Genomic DNA, 19,018 nt, shown 5'->3' with positions numbered 1-19,018 from the left:
TTATAAAAAGGGAAGGTTAGGTTGGTTGGTGCAAACTTTTTGGTGCCAAAATCTTTTATTCTTAAGCTGTCAAGGTGGGTCAGGTCATGATGTTCCCATGAGTCTCCAACAAGAGAAGTGTTATTCTCTGTTCTGCAACTTTTTCTCTCTATATGAATGGGAAAGTGTTACACCTTTAAAGGTCTGACCCTTGAGAATGGGCCAGCCTGTATATTTCAGGCTATAGGCAACATCCTTTTAGTCATTGACGAGTAAAAAGAGCAATGGAATAGAGACGTGGTGGGGGTGGAATCCAATATGAAGTCAGACTTGTTCTTCCCTATTGTAATACCTCTAGACCGTGCATACTCCTAAGTTTGCTAAAGGTTAAGTGACTCTCGCCCAAATATCCAGTAAACTGAAGTCGGTTTTTATCCTCTTATAAGTTTGGCTTCAAAACCCAGTGCTATATCAATGCGTTCTAACAGGATGGTTCCAATTCCTGGTTTTCATCTGCATGCAACGAAGTTATACTATTTGTGACACATTGAATTATTTTATAACGTGGTATGCAAATCAAGGACCATCTTTATTCTGAGCGTGTGCCTTTCTTACTCTTTTCGTGACCTTTTGGAAAACGGTATGAACTAATGAAGATTTTCTTCTTTCCTTGTCAAAAGAAAGAGCGTGGAAAAAACCTGTTGCTCTTGAAATATCCTCTGATGCATGAATTTCAAGTCAGGACCCAATTCCACACCAAGCAAATGCGTGTTAAGTGCGGAAGAGACGGTTTTACGTCTTAAAAGACCGCGTCAGAGGTCCACAGACGGGGCGAGGAAGCGACAGCCTAGCTTACCGCCCCGCGCGCAGCCCGAGCCCGCCTCCAAGTCCCGGCGGCCGACTCTCCAGAGAACCGACAAACCGCGGGCTCGACAGGGGGCGCTCCTGGCGTCCCCCGTCTTCTCACATCGGAATCGGCCGGCTCAGGAGCGGCCTCGCACGGACCCTCAAAGGGGTTGACAGTCCCAAGGCCAGCCGGGGACGAGAAAACGGCGGAACGAGCGTGCGGGGACAGCCCGGGGACTCGGCAGCGAGCGCGAAGGTCAGACCGCCAGGAGCCGCTGTTGCAAGGCCGCGAAATCAGAACTCTCGCGATAGGCGAGACTGGGCTTCGCGGAAGTGATTATCCGGAAGCAGCATGGCTGCTCCCTTCAATTGACCCGGCTCTACCTGGTGAACTGCTGACGAGATGCAGTCGGACGATGTGAGTCCTGATGCTCTGCCACCCAGATTTTCTGCACCGGGTGTCTCGCCTGTTTTAGGAGACTCAAGATCCACCCGTTAGCCTCTTGGGGCTCCGGAAGCGAGGCCTCCAGAGCCCTGATTTCCGAGCGTGGGGCTCTCACGTGTCTACCCGGGTCCTTCGGGGTTCAGGGGACCGCACACCGCACCTCAGCCCCCGGGTTCGGTGTAAACGGCCCTTGGTGCCTCGCAAGGGAGGCTTTTGCATGTGGCCCCTCGGAATTTGGGAGGCGGCGGGGCGAGGGGTGGGTGCCGGCGTGGGGGACGGTATGGTGAGCTTTAGATAGCAAAGTTAAGCGTGCTTTTCATCCACGTGCGCGTTACTCTTCAGCCTGCTTTCCCTGTGTTAGGTCTTTCCTTTACCTTTGCTCCACTCTGCCCGCGTCATAATTTTGGAAGCATCCTAGGTTCATTCATTATTTGTATGAAATATATTCAATAGCCTACAGTGTGCCAGGCGTTGTAGTAATTACTGGCAATTTGGTTGTTATTAAGCCAGGCAAAAGACCTCTGCTTTCCTGGAGCTCTGGCAGGGGAGACAGTAAACACGTGAACGAATTAAATACATTTGAAATGTGTAGTACTACTATGAAAGAAACACCGGGGTGATAGAGAGTGATGAGAGACCACTTCGGATCAGAGAAGATTTCTCTGAATAGAATATATCTCGGCCGAGATCTGAAAGATGAGAAGGAACCGCCACTGGGGGCTGAGGGAAAAGCAATCAATCCGGGCCATAGGAACAATATAGTACAAAGATCTGGAGGTACGGAAGAAGGAATGTGGTAAAGGACATTCGTGTGACTGTGTTACAGGAGTCAAGGGAAGAAAGGTAGTGAAGCTGGATGTCTTTGCAGGACAAGATCATGTAGAGTCTTGAAGGAGGTGTTTTAAAGGTTTTAATGTGACATGACATCTGACTTGCATTTGTGAACTTTTCTGTCCTATGAAAGGAGGGAAGGAATGAAAGCAAGGGGACTACAGCGTGATGAAAGTCGGTTCAACTAAGGTAGTACCGGTCATGAAAAGAAGTGGATGGGCTTGAGATCTGTTTTATCAGTGTAACTGGCAAGACTTGGTTATGGTGGGATGAGGAGAGGGAAGAAATCAAGGGGCTTTCAGATTTGAACAGGCTGTTCAATGGTGATTCTGTTTATGGATGTGGGGAAGACTAGGGAAGGTATTCTTTTGAGAGGTGTGGAATTGGAACCTCCATTTGGACCTGCTAATGTGTTTGAGGCCTTTCAGACATTCAAGCAGAGATGTCAAGGAGGCAGCTGGATGTATATATGAATCTGGTGCTTAGAAGTCTGACTAGGAGATGACAGTTTGGGAGTCTTCAACTTTGAGATGATATTTAAAGCAACACACCAGAACTAGCTCCTGCTTTTCCAGTTTCTTTTCCTCGTACCTGTTTCCTACCGTCCCTCACCAAACAGGTCCCATAAGGTTCCAAAAATGTTTCATTCTTTAGCACTTCTTTGTGTTTTTCCCTTTAACTTCTCTAGAGCCCTTTCCCAGCTCCTCAAGGCAGCTCACTCAAAGGTTCTCAGGTGCTTATACACCTCTATTGTGGTATTTAGCAACGACTGCTGGTCGATGTTTTGTATCTTTCTAACTAGAGAACACTCTTTAAGGACTGTACCTCCCTTCATTCAGCATGTGCTTGAGTACCCCCTGTGTGTCAGGACTTTGAAATATCAGTGTCTTACGTAACTACTAAGTGTACATTCAGTGCCAAATGAATATAGAACACGAGTTAGTGGAAGACGGTAGATGATCTTCCTTGTCCTCAATGAGATAAAATCATGGAATGTATACCTAAAAACCTAGTACTGTGCAGCCTTTCACAATGGATAATGAACATATTAAGTAAAAAAGGAAAGTTACTATTATATATATATATATATAGTTTATATATACATACTGCAAACTCATATGGTTCAAAATATCCATGTAGGCATATTAGTTGGTGTAACATACAACTATTTATAAAATACTAATGAAATTATATCTCTGGGCAGTAAGGTTATGGTTATTGTTAATTTGTATTTACTTTTCCTGTAAGAATCTGTTACTTGTGTAAAATAACAAATAAATCAGACTATTTTACAAAGCCCTTTGTCCTCATTCCTCAGTAAAGCAGGGCGCTGCCCTAGGGCATTGTTTTCTTGGATTAATGTGGCGTCTGTTAGGTGAGAGCAATTGAAATGAATTTCTACTTTTGTCTTACAGGTTATCTGGGATACACTAGGAAACAAGCAATTTTGTTCTTTCAAAATAAGGTGAGTCTAGATTTTCAGCTTGAACAGAGATTCTTTCAGTTACCCTCTTGGTAACCCATCTTATAATTTTGGTTCTTTCCCTCTTATTCTAGAACCAAGACTCAGAGTTTCTGCAGAAATGAATATAGCCTGACTGGATTGTGTAATCGGTCATCCTGTCCCCTGGCAAACAGTCAGTATGCCACTATCAAAGAAGAGAAAGGTAACTCCTCAGGTTTAGCTTCATGAGAAGTACTCGGCAGCTTTTAAAAGGATGCTCTTTAGTCTCTCTGCAAATAATAATCAAAAGTATTTACTGTATCCTGCAGGACAGTGCTACTTGTATATGAAGGTTATAGAGCGAGCAGCTTTCCCCAGGCGTCTCTGGGAACGGGTAAGACTTGGGGTATTAAATTACCATGACCATTGAGCAACAGCAGAAAGGCCACACGATTTTTCTCTCTTCCTTGACCACATCTACCTTAAACTCCTGGAGTTTAAGGCCTCTAAGAGGCCCCATGGGTGTCATTAACAGTGAAGACCTGATCATTTATCCTCGTTCATCATGCTTCTGTTAATCTGTTCAACAGGTCCGGCTTCATAAAAACTATGAGAAAGCACTGGAGCAAATAGATGAAAACCTAATTTACTGGCCCCGTTTCATTCGACACAAATGTAAGCAGAGATTCACCAAGATCACCCAGTATCTAATTCGAATTCGAAAACTTACACTTAAGCGACAGTAAGTATTGATCATTCATTTTTTAAATGTCCTTGCATGCATCATATTATAAAAGCTGAGAGATGGTGAAACCTCTAGAAATGCTTTCTCTTAAGTTCAGCTTTGGGTAATTTTTAATGAAGTGCTAACCAGCAGCAGTTTTACCACAAATTAAAATTGTGCCCTTTGATTTTGCAGGATTTTAAAAGCGTATAGTACAGCTTGATTATCCCCTTCCTGTCTGAAAATCAGCTTCAGAAAATTGTCTTTATAACTCTGAGGGAATCCTAAAATTAGAGAATTTAAAATGAGTGTAAGAACTTCACTCTGGGTTCACTGAAAACTAACTTTTAAAAGTGATATGAAATCCACACGATTAATTGCATGCCTTCTTTAAGGAGTGATAGCCCTAATGCTTTCTCATTGTGACCTGCAGAGAAAGCTAGAGATGTCACTTCTCTAGAAAGTTCTTTTCTTGTAGTGTACAGAAGCGTTAATCTTCAGCGTTGTGAATGCCCTCAGAGATCTCAGAATGCCTAAAGAAACAAAAACAGCCATGTATGTGAAACATGTCTGTCAAATATATGTAAAATTGCTTGACTTTATAGCATTATCAAGGATATTTTAGTATATAATCTTGCTATATTGAGGTGAGCCCTACAAAATCAATTCCAGTCCTTTTTTCTTCTCATTTTTTAAATAAAGGAACGTGTTTTCTGATCATGTGTTTTATTTCCCATAGGAGAAAACTTGTTCCTTTGAGTAAGAAGGTGGAGCGGAGGGAAAAACGAAGAGAGGTAACTTATTGTTCTGATAGTCACAACGTCTACATATTCACTGAAGAGTAGGGGTGTATAAGCAGGGCTCATGAGAACCGTTCAGTCACCACTGTTTGTGAACTGTTCACGCCCTAATAATAGACAACAGTGTTAATTGCATATGGTATCTGGTATTCTGTATCTGAAGATTATGACTCTCAGGGCTGGATAAAATGTGGGTGCTTCAGGGACATTTGTAATATGAAACAGGAAGAAGACCTTCAACAGAGATTCATAGCTCCTTGTCTGAAATTTTTGAATCAGGGATTTCAGATTTAAGAGTCCTGTTATGTGTTGCCCGTCTTATATTTTACATTTTACTCTCAGCTAATTTTGAGTATTCTAGTCACACACACTAGTAGTTGTACAGTGATATATAACAGTGTTTCACTAGATAAATTTACGGTAGGTGGAATTTTTTGAAAAAAACTTTTAAGTAGCCTCATGCCAGTCTGGGTCATATTAGACCTCTAAATTGAGCACTGTGCTGTGCTGAGTCACTCAGTCGTGTCCCACTCTTTGTGGCCCCATGGACTTTAGCCCACCCGGCTCCTCTGTCCAAGGGGATTCTCTAGGCAAGAATACTAGAGTGGGTTGCTGTCTCCTCTGGGGATCTTCCCAACCCAGGGATCGAACCTAGGTCTCCTGCATTGCAGGCAGATTCTTTACCATCTGAGCCACCTGGGAAGCCCAAGAATACTGGAGTGGGTAGCCTATCCCTTCTCTAGGACTTCCCAATCCAGGAATTGAACCAGGGTCTCCCTCATTGTCAGTGGATTCTTTACCACCTGAGCTACCAGAGAAGCCCATATTGAGCTTTGGGGGTTCTGAAATTGCTGGTAAGGGATTGAGATTATTTGTTTCTCTGAACTAAACTAGGCAGCTTTGTTACTGAAGTAGTCAACAGTGATGGTAATATTGTGCCAACCGTGGAAAATCTAGTCAGGAAATTCCAGCCTTTGTGGAAGAGAGCAGTCTCCCTGTCCGCCTCATGGGACCTCACTCAGACTGAACATTCTTACACTTTTAAGACCTGGAATTAGGTCTTCCTGACAGGTTCACATTTTCAGTCAGTTTAAGTATTTGCTTTGCTCATCCTACATCCACAAACATGTACCTCATCATTTGTCATATCCTATCAAGAAGCAGCTTTAGTAATCTTGATGCTTTTGTTTCCATTAATCACATAGAGTTCTGCATTTCAAGCCTGAGTCACTGGTCTCCAAACTTTTTTGATCACTCCATCAATAAAATTTTTGAACATTTGCTGCCCAATATATTATTTACAAATGTTATTATACATGTACACTTGTGCTGTAGATATATTTAAATAATAGTTTGTGATGTAGTGAAGGTCTCAGCAAAGTAAAATTTGCCCCTAAGGGCTGTCATAGGTGATAGAGCTCAGAGACAGAGAAAGGAGGGTATTGTTGAGTGCCTGCATTTCGTACTTGCTGTTCACTTTTCATTCTCCACCACCAATTATGCAGACACCTTTGTTTAAATGTGGCTAGTTTTCATCTTCCTTGTCAAAACTTCTTTATATTACATACCACTGACAGCCATTTGTTATCTTAGAAAATGACAAATCTGAACGATGTGTGTGTGTCTGTGTGAGAAAAATGCATGGTTCTTTAAGTTCTGTGACTCAAGTGCTAAACCATTAAATAACCAGCATATATAACTACTGCCTATCTTATTGCAAACTATTCACTATCATCTATAGAGCCACGTAACCAAGCAAACTCAACCAAATAGCTGTATGCTGCAAGAATCTGAATGAGATCACCACTTTCATACTCTGTGTGTAGTATTTTAAAGAAAAAATATTTACAGAAGTTTTGCGCGTTTGGTTCCTACATCTCCGTAGATCACCTCTGAGGTGTAAGCACCCACTTTAGAGAAAAATGTAGAACATCACAATAACCTCTTCACTGCTCTGTGAGCCCCCAGCTCCTTTGTAACTGATCCTCTGCACTGTTCACTGTAACATAGCTTCAGTGTGTAAGGCTAACATCCTCGGAGATTTCCACTATCATCTTAATGCACTCTTTGGGGAAAAAGGTAAATTGAGGCTACATTTTGGTTTTTATGTTTCAGTTTTGTAAAGATAGAGATACCATGTATCATCACCTATAAGAAATCACTAAAGGAAGAGATTTATTTTGTTCAAGTATGTCTGATTTATAGTATTGTGTTAATTTCTGCTGTACAGCACTGCTGCAGTTACACATATAATATTCTTTTTCTTTATGGTTTATCACAGGATATTTAATATAATTCCCTGATTTATACAGCAGGAAAAGGAACAGATTTTTTTATCTTCTTTTCTAACATGTTGTATCTATGGCTTTAGAAAATGTAAATGAGTGAAGGTCTCTGTTCCTTTTTTGCAGCTTTTACAGTCTTGCTTCAGGATTGCTAAATTTCTGAAATATTTGTATACCAATTTGCTTTACCAAAGACTCTGTTAGAATTTAATTTAGAAATCTATTCATAAAACCATAGGAATTTTTTAAGTCGAAAGATTTCCAAGGTTTGACAAGGAAAATATCTATCTGGTTAGACAAGCAGAAGTTCTGTTACAGCAAGAGGGAAAAGGCAATTACATCTTTCCCATAAAAACTTGGTTTCTTCCCTTCTACAGGCTGAACAATGAGTACTAATGAAGTAAATGGGTTTGTTCTTTTTCTCTTACAGGAAAAGGCACTAATAGCTGCTCAGCTGGACAATGCCATCGAAAAAGAGTTGCTGGAGAGACTGAAACAGGATACGGTGAGAAAGCTAGAAACTTTGGGGTACAGATTTTATTTTTTAGGTGGTAATATGCTAGGAGATAATGGGACTAGTTGGAAATGGGATTTATTTTTAAAGATGTTAGAAAGAGCCTTAGACCTCGATTTTATTCCTGGAATAAAATAAGTATCATATTGGCTCTGGCTTGTAATGCAAGCATGTAAACTACTGCAGTTAACCCCTGATACTCAAGTTTGGAGACCTTTCATTTTTTGCCATTATTCCCAACTCCTCCAAACACAGCAATTCCAGGTCTCTACAAAAGCCACACAGCTTTGATCCTCCTGCTTATTCATCCTAGTCTTTTAAGGTTCTTTAAAATGAATTTTTATTCTCTTTTGAAAAATGAATGTCACTTAAAGAGACAATATGAATAAAATATGCTTTTTAAACCTTATTTCCTGTTTGTTGGTAAAACTACATTTGTTTCAATCCATGGGTTTTATATACTACTAAATTTTAACTGATCTGGCGTCTGTCCTTGATAGAAGTTACTTATCACTGAGAAAAATAATATGCTGGTTGGACAGTGGACTTGAAGCACAAGGTCAAACATGGCAAAAGCTGACCCATGTTTCTTTTCTTCAGTATGGTGACATCTACAACTTCCCCATTCACGCCTTCGACAAGGCCCTGGAACAGCAGGAGGCAGAGAGTGACTCTTCAGATGCTGAGGAAAAAGATGATGAAGAAGATGAAGAAGTAAGCTTTGTGTTTTTGCTCGGTCAAGCAGTAATCTATAGGATTAGATCTATTTTTATGTAATAGAGAATATCATTTTTAGTTCTCTAAACCAAAAATAGTTAACCTGGTCACTCATTTCCTATCATGTTTTATTAATTTGGTTCAGTAGTGGCTTCTTTGTTCTCCAAGTTCAGCCAGTAAACTACATGTTGACAATTTAATCTTACTTAGTAGTGTTCTAAAATTTTTCCTACAAGGTGACAAAGAGTCCTTATTAACATTAAGGAACCTACTGAAATTTACCAAGGGTTTAATCTTACTGTTACTATACAGGAAGTACTTAAGTGATAGTATTTTTGGGAAAGGGGCAGATTTAACAAATTGATTCGCAGGAGACTCGCATAGGGACACAGGTAGACTTTTCCTATTAGTAATCTAGTTTTTAATATTTGAAATGAACAGTTTTAGTTCAATTATGAAGAATTGTTTGTTCCTATATACTGATTTTAACCAATTAAAATGAGGATGTTTTATCTCTGATGATTTAAATCAGGCATGAGAATTGATATCCCTAAAGAAATTGATTTAGTTGCCTAGTAACCATTCTCTCATTGTGTTTTTGTTACTGATGTACTTATCAAAGAATAAAACTAGATGTCTAAGCTGAATTCTCATTATGTATCCTGAACCTAATGGTTAGTTTTATTTTAGGATGTGGGCAAAAGAGAGTTTGTGGAAGATGATGAAGTGGATGAGAGTGACATAAGTGATTTTGAGGTGAGGTTCATGCATAAAAAACTGTCCTTTGGTTCCAACCAAAAATGGGGGGGAGGAAGTTCGGATCACACAGAACAGGTAAATTATCTAATTTTAGTTCTAAATAGAACAGAGACGGGAGTTTGGGGAATGAATTAGTGTCTTTTTTTTCCCCTTCACGTGTTAGGATATGGATAAACTGGACGCCAGCAGTGATGAAGATCAGGATGATAAATCCTCCAGTGAAGAAGAAGAAAAAGCCCTTGATGCCAAACACAAAGGCAAAACGCCTCTGAAAGGGCCTTTGAGGAGGAAAAGAGCCTACGTAGAGATAGAGTACGAGCAAGAGACAGAGCCCGTGGCCAAGGCCAGAACCACGTGACTTCCCATCAGACACTTGTAAAGAGGACTGAACATCTTCCTTTTTTACATCTTAAACACATAACACTTCTGGGTTTTGCTCTTCTTCTTGTTTTTTAACACAATATTTGTGTTTTTAATATTTATGCTAGTTCTGTGGAGCAAGGAGGGAGTGGATAAAAGCCTAAATTGTGAATATTTTTATAGCATTGTTACATGACATGTGCTGAGGTAACAGCTTGAGCCCAAGAAGCATAAGGGAGGAGTCTGTGGGTATAAGAATTTCTAAATTTAAGTGTTACCCACTCACCCCTGTTTCCTTGGCATCCTCCCCCTTGCATGCCTCCCCCACCCCTTTATTTAGAAATGTCCAGATTCCATTTGTTCACATTCTCCTTTCCCTACTTCTGTGGGAGTTAAAAAGAAGGAAAGAGAAGGTCTAAGTTATAATGTTTAGTATAAATATACCTTTTGCCTGAAATAATTCCATTGAAAACAACTGGAAGAGAAAGACAATCCTTTCCTCTTCAGGAAAGTAATACAAGTCCTTAAGTTGCGTCACAGGGAGCGCCTTCAGAAAGCTGTTGCACTCTTCGGATGCAGTTCACCACCTGACTGTCTTCACAGCTGTGGGGGATTTTAGCCAGGAGACCCTGAAACGCGAAACCAAACAGGCTTGTTGTTTTTGATTGTTACTTCACCTTAGTGGTTCTTTCTTGGTATCAGACTCAAAGAAGGAAAGAACTGATGACACTAGGGGCAGTTCACGGAACTGGTGTTAATGCTGGGAACTGGAAATGTCCTACTGGCTCACGAAGCAGCAGCTTTCTGCCAGCCACCATGAAGCAGATTAGATCTAAGGCTTGAAAACTGCTTGAGGTTAAAAAGCCAAGATGAATATAGTATCCCTCAATATTTTTAGGATGTTAATTTCTTTTCACGCTGCCTATAACTTTAAATTGAAGATTTTGAGACAATGATTTATAAATTGTGTATACATGGACACACAGCTGTTATATGCGATGGCTTGGAAAAGTAAACTTCTGTGGAATATGAGACCAAAGGAAGAATTCCCACATGGATAAATAAAGTATGTGGAAAACATCGTTGCCTCTGAGAAACGGGAAACATCTGTTACCTTAATTACTTACTCTACCTAAATTATTCCTTAGTGGATTACAGACCATTATTTTTACTTTTTCTTTTCATTCGGACCACTAGAACAGAATTACCATTTTGCAAACTCTTGATCATGATCTTTTTGCCCATTCTCTCTCCTAGCTCCAGAAGCATCCACTGATGCTCTTGCCTTTTCATCTTAAAAGTTCTGAATAGCTTTAAAGGGAGACTAAGGTATTGATCAAACTCTGCTGAAGGCTAAAAGACTCAGAGGCAGAGACTAGAACCTTCCATGTCCAATTACAGACTTGGTCAGGCACGAAACGATCACAGAAATTCCCTGAGGATGTCAAGGCCTCACTGAAACCAAGTAGTGGACGGTCCCTTACCTTCACCCGTCCCGAAGCACAGCGGTCCAGGAGAATCAGGCAGTCGGTGGCCTCTTCTAACAAGGCACTCTTAACACTCTCAGGTGTGAGGCTTGAATCCCTTGCTATGTCACATATCAGTTTCAAGAGAGCCTTCAGTAAGACCTCAAGTCTACAGGAGACTCTGGAATCAAGAAGAAACATGGTATTCATACTCTGAATCAGGATATTAAAACTGAAAAAGGGATCTGGGATACGAAAGCCCTCATTTCATAAAGCAAGGAACTGAAGTCCAAGTTTAAGACCATAAAGCTGGAAGCAGAACGAGAGACCAGATTCGAGATTTCTGAACTCCAAGCCTGTTGGTTTTCTCTACAGCACACTGCCCACACACCCTGACACGCTGGCATGCCCAAGAACACGTGGCTGCCCTCCAGAAGTTGGTGGTTTTACTGTTAGGAAACAGCTCTCCTGAAAAGGGAGAACTGGGCCCTCCCTACCAGGGGCCTATACTTTTGGCCAGAGAACAGGAAACGGCCCACAGTTCTTTAGCTTGGATGTGGTCTTTGGCCCGGAGGTTAAAGATACAGTGAGGCAAATAAGCTTGGCTTCTGAAAACTCAGTGTTGATTTAACTTTTCTGTCACTTTAATGCTAGATCCTAGATTACCACCAGTTAGGCCCTGTCTCTATTTACTTCTGCTTTGCCTTTCTAAAAATGTTTATGATGATGATTACGTAAAGTCGTAAATGCGCTTAATGCCACTGAATCATACAATTGAAAATGGTAAATTTTATGTATTTTTTAACCACAATTAAAAAACTAAAAAGCCCCAAGGAAGCTGAAAAATTTAACTTGTAGTGTGGAAATAAAAATAAACCACATTTCTGGGCAGAAATGTGACTGGGAGAAGAAAAGTTTACACCCTTCATCTTGGTCTGAAAACCATTAAGTGGTTTCCAATAATGGTGCTATTCAGCACTTCACCTGTCTTCTTTCAACACAGTCGGCTCTGCATTCCACTCCCCAGAGCTCGCCCCCTCTATACTTCACATTTGTTTTCTGACCTCTCCACATTTTCTTGACTTCTTCTACTTAGTATCTGTATTGATTCAGTTTCATTCATTCATCTATTCCAGTCACTTCTGAAATATCCATGTACTTGGTACTGGGCTTTCCCTGGTGGCTCAGTAGTAAAGAATCCACCTGTCAATGCAGGAGCCTTGGGTTCAATTCCTGGCTCAGGAGGATTCCCTGGGTCAGGAAGATCCCCTGGAGGAGGAAATGGCAACCCACTCCAGTATTCGTGCCTGGAAAATCCCATGGACAGAGAAGCCTGGCAGGGGTCCATGGGGTTGCAAGAGAGTCAGACATGACTTAGTGACTAAACAGTAAACAATACCAGGTTCTGAGTAAATCTTGGAGTTCTCGGTATACTCAAGTGATCTTCCATCTTCCTGGAGCTTCGAGTTCAGCAGAGGAGAGAGACAGTAAGTAAATAAATGCAGCCTGGGTACAAATGTGATTCTGGGGTACATTATAAGGAGATGAGAGAACACAGTTCAGAACAGAAACATACGTGTTGCTAAGATACTGGGACTCGTGCCCAATTAAGTCTTGTTATCTCATTCAGACTCACTGGAAAAAGCCCAGATACTGGGGAAGACTGAAGGTAAAAGGAGCATTGGGTGGCAGAAAATGAGATGGTTAGATAGTATCAGTGATTCAACGGACAAGAGTTTGAGCAAACTATGGGAGATAGTAAACGACAGGGAAGCCTGGCGTGCTTCAGTCCATGGGGTCATAAAGTCAGACATGACTAAGCAACTGAACGTTTCCTGCAAGACAGCCTTTTGCAGACTCAATGTGTTTGGGTTCCAGCTTGCTGTTCATGATACCTCCCTTGAACCAGAGTTGGAATGCTAAGCAAATGTATCCCAAATCAACATTCTCCTGATCACACATGTTCAGTGATGTGCTGGAAGTGCTCTGTTCTAAATTAGACTTAAGAAACCAAAGGGTGAACAAAGTCACGTATGTCTACTGTAGCACTGCGAACAGGCCTTGTAAAGAGAGAGGTCCACCTGAAGGAACTGAGTGTATATCTTGTCAATGCCACTCTCACAGTTTAAAGTCCAACTGGTATAGAAAATGGGAGGTATTCATCTGTACAGCATGTCCTTAATACTTTGTACTGAACATACATCTGGGCAAGTTCTGCAGGGAGTACGGGTGGAGTTTTGCCCCTTAGCACACCTGACTGCTGGCTGTCATACCTGGGCCAAGTATACTGCAGGACAAGTTTTAGCGTTTCCAGTATCTTCAATCTGGCCTCCTCCTCGGGTCCATCATATACCTCCAAGTAACCAATGATGACTCGCTCCAGCCTTTTCAAGTGCCGGACAGTTAAGATCCCCAACCTAACGACAACAGAGAAGATGTGATGAAGAGTGAAGTTGAGAATGGCCAGACCCAGCTGCTCAGGGACTCACCTTTTCACAAAAGCTGGTAGGTTTCTCGCGTAAGTCCTACGTAAGAGAAGGCGGTGCTCGGGCTCCATGTGCGTCAGGATCAACTGCAGGACCTCGTCACACTGTGTGGTGGGTCGGGCCCCATCTCCCTTCCAGTGCAGGGCTTTCTCCAGGATGGGGAATAAATCCAGCAGACACAGGAGCACAGCCTAGGAGGAAGGAAGAGAAAGGAGCTGTAGTTCACCAGTTGGTAGTCATAACACTCAGTGATTTCTCTTGCAGCTTCCACTCATCTACCATCCTCAGTGTCCATGTCATAGAATTCTAAAAGACGCTAGTAATAATACAATAAGTGTAATGTATTACTTTATATTTTCAAACTTTTTAAACATTCTTTATTTCCATCAGACAGTCTCAAGTTAAAATCTCCTAGGACTGTTCTTTGCTAATCTATAAAATGGAGCAGAGCTAAGACTTTAATCCCGAATTTAGGAGTCTCAGTCTATTGTCACTAAATACCTAAGTTGATATTTACAAGTATAATACCTACTATAAGACCTCTCCCAAACAGAATCTAAGATGACTCTATTTGTATCCAGTTTTGACCAACCTATCTGAAGTTTCAGTATCCATGCAATCCCTTTTAGCTCTCCCAGGATCTTTGCTTTTTCTCTTACTTTTTAACCACCATTCCAAGAGCCCTAACCTTCCTGGCTTTTAGGATAGTCTAGATTCTCAAAACCTAAAACAATATTTTAAAAAGAAAGGGGCAGGCTGAGGTAGGAGGAGGGAGACTATCTGGCCTAAAATAAGAAACAAGGTTATTTCTAACTCTAATTTTATGTAACTTGTTTCTTGACTTCAGAATGGTCTCGGCACCTCTCCCCACACAATATCCCCCAGAAATTCTAACTCATTCTTTATAAGCAAGTATCACCTCCTTACCAGATCCTCTTAAAACACCCGAATACCACCAAACCTCGTTAGCTGCCTATTGCTAAACACCTACTGCATTTTATACAGACCTTGATTACTCTCTACTGCGTTTATATTTACAGTGTATATATTTACATAAATGTGTCTGCAAAGGATTTCTTAAAGCCAGAAACCTTGCCTGACTCGTTCAATCTTGGAACCTACAATGGTTACTGGCACACAATAGGTACTCAGTGTCTACTGGATGAAACAGCAAATGACACTTACCCAACTTACAGAGTTCCCCATGTCTGTACTGATATAAAAGCAGCCCAGAAGGAAGGACACTTAATAAAAATAGAACTTACTCGGGAGTTCCCTGGTGGTCCAGTGGTTAGGATTCTGCACTTCCACTGCTGGGGCCAGGGTCTAAGCCCTGGTGGGGGGAACTAAGATCCTAAAAGCCATGTGGCTAAAAAGAAAAAAAAAGGAAGCAGAGGGCAGAGGGAGGAAAAGAACCCGTCTTTCTCTCTTGTTCATAAATAGGTGAGAGACTACCAAAAAAAGAAATCTTTTTTAAAACTAGAACTTTTTCAGACATAAAACTGCCCCCAAGTGATATATAATTGACCCAGATGAAGACAAAACACTGGCTTTTCTGTGCAGGCTCAGAAACATGGATGCCTCTTTGGTACTGAGCCATTTTCACTAGCTATTTGCTATCCCCATTTTCTTTCTTTAAATGTATGTATTTTTGCCTGTGCTGGACCTTTGTTGCTGCTCAAGGGCTTTCTCTAGTTGCAGACTGCCAAGGCTACTCTTCATTGCAGTGAACTCACTTTTCAATCAGGTTGCGTTCTCTTGTTGCGGAGCGCGGGCTCTAGGTATACTGACTTCAGTAGTTGCAGCCCAAGGGCTCTAGAGCACAGGCTCAGAGACTGTGGCATGGGCTTAGGTGCTCTGCAGCATGTGGGATCTTCCTGGGCCAGGGATTGAACCTGTGTCCCCTCCATTGGCAGGCAGACTCCTGACCACTGTACCAACAGGGAAGTCCAGCTATCCCTGTACTTTCAACTTGTTACTGGCTCTCAGTTATCATCCCCACCTTCCAAAAAGAGAAAAATGCTACCAACTATTCTTATTCACATAATGCCACTTTCTACTCAAATTTGAAAGCTTAGACTTAGCGTTATGAGCAAATCTTACAATTACCTGAATGAGGTGGTGTTCCCGTGCGTACAGGTGGTTGAAAAGGGCATGGTAGAGGACCTGAGCCCTGTTGTACTGCAGCAAGTCAGCAGCTGGCTGCAATCAGACAAATTACCCAATTAAAGCTTCCCAAGGCTGGCAAAATGTTGATAAATTTTGAGACTGAACATGGTACATGGGATTCATTACACTACTCTATTTCTGTGTATATTTCAAAAGCTCCATAATACACAGAAGAAAAAAGTTTCCTTGAGTAATAGGTTACACATTTGGGTATAATGCCTTTCAGCTTCTCAATTTTTTGTTCCTTGAAAGTCAGTTGTTAATTAGTCAAAGTCTGGTTCTTCAGTCTGACAATGGTCTATGTTTCTTATATATATCACCTCTGAGATACAAACTACTTGTATTCTTGCCTGGGAAATCCCGTGGACAGAGGAGCCTGCCAGGCTATGGTATATGGGGGTCACAAAGAGTTGGACACAACTGACAGACTTTCACTTCACCTCACAAGCTACTAGGTTGGTAGAGGAAAATATAGGCAAAAATATAAATTATTGAATTGAGTCACATAACAGCATTAATAGTGAATAAAAGATATAAATACAAGCAACAATAAAATGGTGATATCATGAATGAGGAATGGCCAAGAAGACTCAGTCTGTGCCGTCAATACACACGCCAGAGAGCGGAGGTCACTCACCACATTAAGCACAATATGATGGATGCAATGGACACCCAGGATTTTGTTTTCAGTCTGATAGTCATCTGAGATGAGCAATGATGGAGGAAGTATTCTTTCCAGATGTTGGCTCAGCCAGGGTCGAGTGACCTTTTGCAGAGTCCATGAGAAAACGTATTTGGTGGCTGGGTTATTCTTCCAGGAGTCCCTAAATGGAAATGTGAAACCACATTAAGTGACATGGTGTCCCGGTGAAGCTCAATATATTTTCTTGGACTTGAAAAAAAAATGTCCCACATAAGGTAACTTGATGTTATAACATACATTTTTAAGATTTAAATCAAAGTAACTTACAGAACTTACACTAAATACATTTATTACCAGGGCTCTGGGCCTAAAGCATATCCAAGGAGAAGGAGCCAGTTACAGCCACAGCTATGTAAAGAATCTGTGGTGATGGTGGTGGTGGTGGTGGTGGTTATAGTGAGAAAGTCTTCAGAAGGGAGAGAGGTGGAAAGAAAACGCCTTCGGTAACATTATTATTACTATAAGGGAGCAAATGATTCAACATTCAAACAGTAATTTATAACTTATAAAGTAACACATTACTCAACCAATCTTCAAACACAGTGTAACAAGTAATGTTATCTTTATATTACAAACAATGAAACCGGTCCTATTCCAAAGCAATAAAAACCAGCACTAGACTGCCTCAAAACTGTCTTTTAACTCCATTGTTGTTGTTTAGTTGTTGTGTCCGACTCTGCAACTCCACGGACTGTAGCCCGCCAGGCTCCTCTGTCCATGGGACTTCCTAGGCGAGAATGCAGGAGTGGGCTGACATTTCCTTCTCCAGGAGATCTTTCCCACCCAGGGATCGAACCTGTGTCTTCTGCGTCTCCTGCACTGGCAGGCGGATTCTTTACCGCTGAGCCACCAAACATCACTACTACATCTAATAAACAGCGATGAGTTTCAATAGCCCTCAGTTTAAATTAAAACCTTACCTTTAAATCTCCAACTCCCTAACCCCACCTAACTAAAGAAAGTTAACTCTAAATAAATGGGACAGAACTTCCAATTGCTGGGCAGTTGTCAGGACTGGAAAATCGAGTTCGAAGACCTGGGTTCTAATGTCGAATTTGCCACTACCTACTTAATGTCCTTTATAGCAAATCACAATCTTTCTGGGCCTTAAGAGACCTGCTATTAAACTACCTCATCTTAGTGATGAAAAAACAAGACTCCTTTGAACTCCAGCCTTCTAAAATATTAGGCTGATGGCATTTACTGGCAAGAGTACTCACTTATTCAAATCGGGTTTGAGAAGCCCCATGATCACAGTAAATCTCCCCTTCTCGTCTTCATTTTCTCCGTGGAGGAATCCAGCCACAGAACTACACTCAGTGACCTGAAGCAATAAGGCGAGCACCTGTCCAGCGACCTCTTGAGATCTTGGGCTGGTCCACGGTTGCTCCAAGCTGTGTGTGACCGCAAAAACATAGATGGGTCCTGCCAAGGGACGGAGGCTTGTCTTCCACGCAGGGCAAACCAAGGAATTCTTGGCGGCCTCGACCTTCCTCAAGAGCTGAAGAAACAGTAACGCAACTGCCACCGCTTTCTCCGCCACTTCGGAGTGGCGGTCACCTCTCCCTTCCGGCTCCTCCGCAGGGGCTGCATACTTCCCTAGGGCTTTTGCCACGTGCCCCAGCATTTCGGGCATTCCACGGAGCGAGGCGTCACTCCCCTCAAATAACCGATCACATTCTTTAGCTTCAAGCAGAGCAGCGAGGTCCTCAAGAGCTGCACTTCTGGCCTTGCCCCGTCGGGATTCCTGGCCGGCAAACTGGTGCAAGATCTGGGAGAAGGCCTGCCCGAGGGCGGAGGAAGGCCATGCTCCGGGCAAGGAAGAACCCTCCCAAGGTGGGGATTCCCGAGGGCCGTGAGGCTCCATCCCTCAGACCGAGAACGCGGACGGAGGCGGCCGGGGATCCGCTACAGAGCGGGAGGAAAGATCACCTCGGGGGCTAGGATTCTCGAAAAGCACAGAAAAAAAAAAAAAAATCAAATAAAACGGTGAGACGTCTAGGAGGACCGCGGGGAGAGACGGTCTAACGGGCGGAAGAGTAAAGATATAAAGGAAAAGATGAGGGGAAGAGGTCTCTCTGGAAGTAACAGAGTCTGATTCCCAAAATGGAAAACGGAAGTTACTCTTGCCTTTCTGAAGACTTAAAAAAAAAAAAAAGTTTAAGAAATAAACCCTATACGCATGATATTCACACGGCCACCGTTACCTGAAGCCCTTCCAGCGCGCCTGGGCGTGTCAAGATCCGACTCAGCCAACATCATTGCCGCAAAGCAGAAGTCTAGCTTCCGCCATTACCGCGGCAACGCTCCGTCATTTCACGACCGACGATCGTAAAGCAATGGCGTCCCAGGGTCAAAAAGGGTGGAGCCGTGAGGAGGATTTTTGCATGGGGAATAACCCCCCTTAGATCTTTTCTTTCTGTTCCCGCCTACTGGTAGAAACAAAAGAAATAACACGGAATGTCGGTGACGGTGATAAAATGTACAGGA

General features: G+C 42.1%; 2 protein-coding genes across 2 annotated transcripts; one reads left to right on the top strand and one right to left on the bottom strand.

The window, feature by feature from the left end:
- Nucleotides 1-1,169: 1,169 nt before the first annotated feature.
- Nucleotides 1,170-12,013, top strand: MAK16 (MAK16 homolog). The gene is made up of 10 exons (XM_068969827.1): nucleotides 1,170-1,243; nucleotides 3,517-3,566; nucleotides 3,659-3,768; nucleotides 3,875-3,939; nucleotides 4,136-4,287; nucleotides 5,009-5,063; nucleotides 7,785-7,859; nucleotides 8,469-8,582; nucleotides 9,276-9,341; nucleotides 9,508-12,013. Exons 1-10 carry the CDS (start codon nucleotides 1,229-1,231, stop codon nucleotides 9,700-9,702), a joined length of 897 nt encoding a protein of 298 aa, XP_068825928.1. The 5' UTR covers nucleotides 1,170-1,228; the 3' UTR covers nucleotides 9,703-12,013.
- TTI2 (TELO2 interacting protein 2) lies at nucleotides 10,105-18,758 on the bottom strand. Its single transcript, XM_068969826.1, has 7 exons — nucleotides 17,749-18,758; nucleotides 16,463-16,649; nucleotides 15,766-15,858; nucleotides 13,660-13,847; nucleotides 13,444-13,587; nucleotides 11,189-11,351; nucleotides 10,105-10,333 (listed from the first exon to the last, which is right to left on the bottom strand). The coding sequence occupies exons 1-7, from the start codon at nucleotides 18,393-18,395 to the stop codon at nucleotides 10,229-10,231; spliced, it is 1,527 nt and encodes a 508-aa protein (XP_068825927.1). The 5' UTR covers nucleotides 18,396-18,758; the 3' UTR covers nucleotides 10,105-10,228.
- Nucleotides 18,759-19,018: the final 260 nt, after the last annotated feature.

Source organism: Capricornis sumatraensis, chromosome 4 (assembly GCF_032405125.1).
Source record: "Capricornis sumatraensis isolate serow.1 chromosome 4, serow.2, whole genome shotgun sequence".
NCBI lineage: Eukaryota > Metazoa > Chordata > Mammalia > Artiodactyla > Bovidae > Capricornis > Capricornis sumatraensis.
This window is presented reverse-complemented; position numbering and strand designations above follow the sequence as displayed.

Bases quoted from the DNA above. Each gene is read 5' to 3' on its own strand.
- MAK16 (XM_068969827.1), top strand. The intron at 3,769-3,874 runs GTAACTCCTCAG...TGTATCCTGCAG, and splicing joins CACTATCAAAGAAGAGAAAG to GACAGTGCTACTTGTATATG. The intron at 5,064-7,784 runs GTAACTTATTGT...TTTCTCTTACAG, and splicing joins GGAGGGAAAAACGAAGAGAG to GAAAAGGCACTAATAGCTGC.
- TTI2 (XM_068969826.1), bottom strand. From the start codon at position 18,395: ATGGAGCCTCACGGCCCTCGGGAATCCCCACCTTGGGAGGGTTCTTCC. The intron at 16,650-17,748 runs GTGAGTACTCTT...ATTTCCATTTAG, and splicing joins CTCAAACCCGATTTGAATAA to GGACTCCTGGAAGAATAACC. The intron at 15,859-16,462 runs GTGAGTGACCTC...GTCTGATTGCAG, and splicing joins ATCATATTGTGCTTAATGTG to CCAGCTGCTGACTTGCTGCA.